At 42.2% G+C, this 6,871-nt stretch overlaps 1 protein-coding gene across 1 annotated transcript; it reads left to right on the top strand.

Moving 5' to 3' along the window:
• The first annotated feature begins 604 nt into the window (after positions 1 to 604).
• LOC118819261 (zinc finger protein 205-like) lies at positions 605 to 5,908 on the top strand. Its single transcript, XM_036586971.1, has 4 exons — positions 605 to 972; positions 3,277 to 3,338; positions 3,953 to 4,040; positions 5,301 to 5,908. The coding sequence occupies exons 1-4, from the start codon at positions 702 to 704 to the stop codon at positions 5,906 to 5,908; spliced, it is 1,029 nt and encodes a 342-aa protein (XP_036442864.1). The 5' UTR covers positions 605 to 701.
• The last annotated feature ends 963 nt before the right edge of the window (positions 5,909 to 6,871 follow it).

Genomic DNA, 6,871 nt, shown 5'->3' with positions numbered 1-6,871 from the left:
TATTTTTTTTGTATTTATACAAATTACATACTATTTGTATATATTATATGTGTTTGTGTGTGTGTGAATTATTTGGAATATACCTGTCTATATAATCTATAAGAATTGTCTGAATTATTATTATTAGTAGTAGTAGTAGTATTGAGGTATATGGTTATTAAATTGTAGAGGGGGGTGGGGTAAAATATTGAAGGAATAGAATTACTCAAAAAAATATAAAATCGCATTGCATAGCAAGCAGGATCCTTCAGGTGGTTGGCCTTAACATTGCAATGGGAAACAACATTGAGTATGACCAACAAATTGTAATTGTGTGTCTTGGGAAATAACTAATGATAACCCCTCAAAAGCCTCACCGGGGCAATTGTACTATCTATATAAAATCAAGATTTTTTTTGTACGGACACTGTATTGATACTTTATAACCGTAGATATTCAGAATACCCATTTAATTATATTCTTATTTTTAAACTAATCCCAAATACATCTAACCTTACTGGGCCTTTAATTTGTAGATCCGTCTGCAATGGTCCCAAGATCTTCCGTTCACGCCAGCTGGTGGCGACATGCAGCATCATTTTTCAAAGAGGAAAAACAAAGCGGACTGAAGTGGATCAGCGGCGGAGTGGACGTGGATCAGCGGCGGAGTGGACGTGGATCAGCGGCGGACTGACGTGGGCAGCCCGGCTGTCTTAGCGAGGATGGCAGATTCGTATTTTCAGGTCCAGCTGACGGCTATTCTGGACGTGCTGCTTAAAACAGCGGCTGTGGACATTTGCGCTCTGGCTGACAGCGTCTTCACATCTTTACAGAGGGAAATAGAGAGAAGTACATCTGAAAACGAGGAGCTGAGGCGGCAGCTGCGGAGTTTTACTGCAGAGCGGAGCGTTTCACCTGACAGAGAAGCGGCTCCGCTGAAAACTCAGGAGAGAAACAGCAGAGCCGCGGAGGATGGCAGTAGAAAAGCGCACGGTCAGTGGTGCAGGAGTCAGTACCGCACTCAGCAGCTGTTCAGTGACCTCTCCTCGGTTTGCCTTCTTGGTTTTGCTTCTCCAAAACTTCAACATAATCTACAACAAATTATATTATTGTAATACTTGTGTGCGGAGCCCTGCTGGTGACATCCCGTATAAATAAAGGTATGTCGTGGGAACGAGGTAATTAAGTCGTAACCACGACTTAGTAAGGCAATGGAACGAGATCATGCCTTATTAAGCTGTGGTCAAGGCTTAATCATCTCATTCCATGCCTTGCTAAGTAGTGGCCACACATTAGGATCTCGTCACTATGCCTTGCTGAGTCGTGGCCACGACTTAATTATCTTGTTCCCAAGCCGTACTGAATCATGGCCACAACTTGATTCTCACGTTCCCACACCATACTTTGTATTAACACATGGGAACTAAATAATTAAGTCGCAATTTAGTAAGGCATGGAAACGACATCTTAATGCATTGCCACGTAGTAAAGTGTGGGAATGAGATAATTAAGCCTTGACCACAGCTTAATAAGGCATGATCTTGTTCCCAGCCTTACTAAGTCATGACCACGCGGTAGGATCTCATTCCAAAGCCTTACTAAGTCGTGGCCATGACTTCATCTTCTCGTTCCCATGCTTTACTATGTCATGGCCACACATTAGGATCTCGTTCCCACGCATTAATATGGTGTGGCCAGGCATTATTTTGATTTACATGGGATGTCTACTTGTTACGGAGCCCCACTGGTGACATCCTGTATAAATAAAAATAATGCATGGCCATGACTTAGTAAGGCACCGGAACAACATAATTAAGTCATGGCCACAACTTAGTAAGCCATGGGAACGAGATCCTAATGCATGGCCACGACTTAGTAAGGCATGATCACATTCCCATGCCTTACTATGTCATGGCCACGCGTTAGGATCTCGTTGCCACGTGCTAATAAGGCATGGCAATGCATTAGTTTTACTTATATTGGATGTCACTAGCGGGACTCCATTGGGCTCCATAAGTTGTGGTTTATGATTATCTTCCTGAGCTTTTGCGGTATAAAAGGGTGGGAATAAGAGAGAAATGCCTCTGAGGTCCACAGTGCCTCTGAGGTCTGTTTCCTCTTTAGTCAGTCAAAACATTTCATCGTCCACAAACTGGACCCACAGTGGCCACACTCTGCTTTTGGCCTGTTTTAGCCACACCCTTAAAAACTTTCTTCAAGAGTTCTTTAGTAAAGGGACTGGATCTATTTGAGTTCTGTATAGAACCATTTCATGCTTAAATGGTTCTTTGCATGTTGAAATGGTACTTCAGATTGATGGAGATTGTGTTGTACATGGTTCTATAAAGAACCTTTTAAAAAATGGTTCTATAACACCGAAAAGGGTTCTTCTATTGCTGCAAGCTTGACATCGCAATGATAGTAAAATCCATTTTGGTGCTATAAGGAACCAAAACTATACAACATGTTTTCCATCACCTTGAGGAACCACTTTACCATGCAAAGAACAATTTAAGCATGCAGATGGTTCTGTGTAGAACTCATGATTCTAAATAGAACCATTGTCTTTGCTAAAGAAGCATCCTTTTCTAAGTATGCACAGAATGCATAACTGTAGATTACAGTATAGTGGCCCACACAAGTACTCACACTATTTCATGTTGCAATGTTAGAAATGAATCCCAGGAGAAAGAAGAACTTATTAAAGGACAATTCCACCGTTTTTACAAAGTTCCCCGCAGTTAATGCAGGAGTGAAATGGTTCATAGTAGAACAACTTGGATGTCTTTACTGTGGTGTTGATAGGAACCAGGGGTCGCTGAGTCTACACCAGGGAAAGGACTCTTAAAAATATGTTTTAAACCTTCTCAGTACTGTTGCTGTTAAAGGTATCAGATGCTTCATATGTTTGATTCCTGTCAGCACCACTGTGAACAATTCTGACTCGCAAAGTTTCTCTAAAACAAAAGTTTTCTTTGGGTGCTGATTTATTTTCCTTTAAACACCCTGTATGTATCTGCCATGAATTCATTTTTAAAAATACATTGTAGGCCTAAAACCCATCTCTAAATTAACCTAAAGCAAAGTTTCCTTCTGTGAGGGAGCTTTTCAAGGCATTAATCTCTTCAGACGTCTGGTTCCTATCACCACCACTGTGTAAGGTTCTCTAGAACAGAGCTTTTCACATCAAATCACTTTGAATGACTTTGCTTGGATTTTAACATTATCCTTATTATTTAAAAATTTTGAAAAATGGTTGGAATTCCTCTTTAACCTTGCAACTTTTTTGTTTTTCAGATCGTAGGCCAAAGGCCTTTAATGTGGGGACTGATGCTGGAGCGGTCAATAGTGGTCAGCAGGTAATGTCACCAGCTGGCACACCTGACAGTTTCAACAATTTGAGTTAGCAGCTAATCCTCTCACACTTGCATTGTGGGTTTGGGCCAGTATAGAGTATACAGTATAGTAGAGAAACAGTTCATTATATAATTATTTGTTTAATCATGCTCAAAATGAGTTTTCAGAGCAGCAGTATTTGGTAGGATGTATTATGAGCAGATCAGCCTGCTAACAGGGTCTCAAAAGGTCTGTATATAAGCCACACTCTGTTATGTCTGCATTAATCACACATTAGCTTCATATTTAGTTGTTATAATTAGTTGTGACCTCTGAATAATAGAGCTTTAGTAGGGTTAAGTGCATAAAAGATTTTTGCATGATGCTTAAAGGGGAATTCCACAGATTTTTCAAAATTTCTGCGTAATTAAATCATTATGCAGGATGATTTTATGAATCTTATCCGATTACTTATGCAGAAATTTAGAAAAATAGGTGGAATTCCCCTTTAAAGTCCTCATAAACAGTGTATATGTTACAGATAGTGCATGCTTTACACTGTGTTTAAGTCATAGATTAACCTTTATAATTTGGGAAAACTTAGGTTGGAGACTCATTTCTTTGTTTGTTTGTGCAGCTGCAGAAGCAGAGCGATGCATCGGTGGGAGTTAAAGAAGAGGTGACGGAGATGTATGTTACTCAGAGTGTGGAGAGCAGGGTGCATGGTAAGGGCCCATGAACAAACTATGTGAGAAGTTAACATGGATTATATTATTTTTGACTGCACGGAATCAGCCAATATTGGAATCAGCTTAAGGTGTAACATTACACTCAGGCCACGATTGTATTTGATTCCCAGCTGTTCACGTTGGGCTCGGGTTGGGTTATAATTTTACGTTGGGGTTCTCAGAGCCCGTCTCCTTCTTTCAACAGATTTGACCCTGCATTTCTCCCTTGTTTAGTATATATTCTTCACTACTTTCACTTCCTTAGAACGTTTTTAAACTGGCATGCTGGTGTCGCCCATTCAGCACCAAGGTCTACGACGCCCACCCTCAACAGAAAACAGGACATAAACAGTGAATCAGTCCAGAAAAGTACAGTTTAGTGCAGCCGAAAGTGTCCAGTGTGTTCTACATGCAGAAATGTTTTCATTATGAACAGGTGAAAGCCGACATTTACATTAGATTAAAGCATTTGGCAGACACTCTTATTCAGAGTGACTAACAGTTTAACTGTGATACAGAGGTAGTGGAGTGTAGTGTTAGGTATCTTGCCCAAGGACTCTTTTTGGTCCTTGGGCAATTGAAATCTCACCATATCAGCACAGTGTGGAAAGTAGGAAACCATAACAACTGCTTAGCAACCACCTAGGACACTGTAGCAACCGCATAGCAGCTGCTTAGTAACCACCTAGGACACCATAGCAACCGCCTAGCAACTGCTTAGTAACTACCTAGGACACCATAGCAATTGCCTAGCAACTGCTTAGCAACCACCTAGGACACCATAGCAACCGCCTAGCAACTGCTTAGCAACCACCTAAGACACCATAGCAGCTGCTTAGCAACCACCTAAGACACCATAGCAACTGCTTAGCAACCACCTAAGACACCATAGCAACTGCCTAGCAACTGCTTAACCCACCACCTAGGACACCATAGCAACCGCCTAGCAACTGCTTAGTAACCACCTAGGACATCGTATCACTGCATAGCAACTGCTTAACAACCACCTATGAAACCATAACAACTGCTTAGCAACCACGTAGGACACCATAACAACTGCCTAGCAACTGCTTAGCAACCACCTAGTACACCATAGCAACTACTTAGCAAACATGATGGACACCATAGCGACTCACAGGCTAAAGCATTAAGTGCTCTGCTAGTTAACCAGCTAAAAGTTTAAACAGTGTGTTTATGTTCAGCCACATAAGTCATTTTTACTTTTCTTCATGCTTTCTCTTCCTTTACTCTCCCTAGATGTGTCCAGTGATGGAGTTCCAGTCACGGACAGAAATGCTCAGCTTTCTGACCTCAGGCCTGACCTCAAGACAGAATCGGAGAAGACTGAATCAGTGTTCCACAGTTCACAGCCTGACTGGAACGACTGCAGCATTACAGACTATGAGGAAGAAAGAGAGGGACAGCAGGAGAACCAGAACACTCAAACTGGACCATGCACTAATTCTAATGGAGAGGGGGAAGACAGAGAGGCGGAAAAAGAACAGCTTCGACGTGAAACTTGCCTGCCACAGGATCCAGATTTACAGTGTTCCTTCATACAGATTGACGGAACTGTAACTACCTCTGTCCCTGAGAGGCAGACAGGAAGTACATTTGCTTGTGATATTTGTGGAAAAGTAGTTTTGTCAGAGCAAAGACTGAGAGTACACATTAAAACGCATGCTGCCCTGAGGCCCTACACGTGCTCTCAGTGTGGGAAGAGTTTCACTCGCAAAGCGACCTTGAATTTCCACCAGAACATCCACAGAGGCGTGAAACCGTATGCCTGCAGTATCTGCCCGAAGTCATTCGCCGACCCAAGTGCTCTGCGCAGGCATAAATCCATACACAAGGTGGTTCGTTAGGGCTGAAGCGTTTCTCCTTGCTTGTATGTAGAGTGTTACAAGCAAACTGACGTGTTTTAAAGGGCCCATATCCTGCATTTATTTATTTTTAAAACCACTTATCTATTTAATTTTTTTCAAATTTTTATTAGTTTTGAACAGATATGTTAAGTTATGTAGCTTACATTTAGCTTTATTTATCATTGCAGTCGTCTGTATCATGATAGAATAATAGCCATTGTCCCACACATTGATCAGGTTATCATTATGACCACCTCCTTGTTTTTATGCTCATTGTCCATTTTATCAGCTCCACTTACTATATAGGTGCACTTTGTAGTTCTACAGTTACAGACTGTAGTCCATCTGTTTCTCTGCATACTTTGTTAGCCCCCTTTTACCCTGTTCTTCAGTGGTCAGGACCCCCATGGACCCTCACAGAGCAGGTACTATTTGGGAGACGGATCATTCTCAGCACTGTGGTAACACTTTTGTGGTGGTGGTGGTGTGTTAGTGTGTGTTGCGCTGGTACGAGTGGATCAGACACAACAGTGCTGCTGGAGTTTTTAAACACCTCAGTGTCACTGCTGGACTGAGAATAGTCCACCAACCAAAAATATGCAGTCAACAGCGTCCTGTGGGCAGTGTCCTGTGTCCACTGATGAAGGACTAGAAGATGACCAACACAAACTGTGCAGCAGCAGATGAGCCATTGTCTGTGACTTTACATCTACAAGGTGGACTGACAAGGTAGGAGTGTCTAATAGAGTGGACAGTGAGTGGACACAGTGTTTAAAAACTCCAGCAGCACTGCTGTGTCTGATCCACTCAGACCAGCACAACACACACTAACACACCACCACCATGTCAGTGTTACTGCAGTGCTGAGAATGATCCACCACCCAAACAGTACCTGCTCTGTGAGGGTCCATGGAGGTCCTGAACACTGAAGAACAGGGTAAAAGGGGGCTGACAAAGTATGCA

This window comes from Colossoma macropomum, unplaced genomic scaffold (genome assembly GCF_904425465.1).
Source record: "Colossoma macropomum unplaced genomic scaffold, Colossoma_macropomum, whole genome shotgun sequence".
NCBI lineage: Eukaryota > Metazoa > Chordata > Actinopteri > Characiformes > Serrasalmidae > Colossoma > Colossoma macropomum.
Note: the sequence above shows the minus strand (reverse complement) of the source record. Positions and strands in the feature narration are given on the sequence as shown.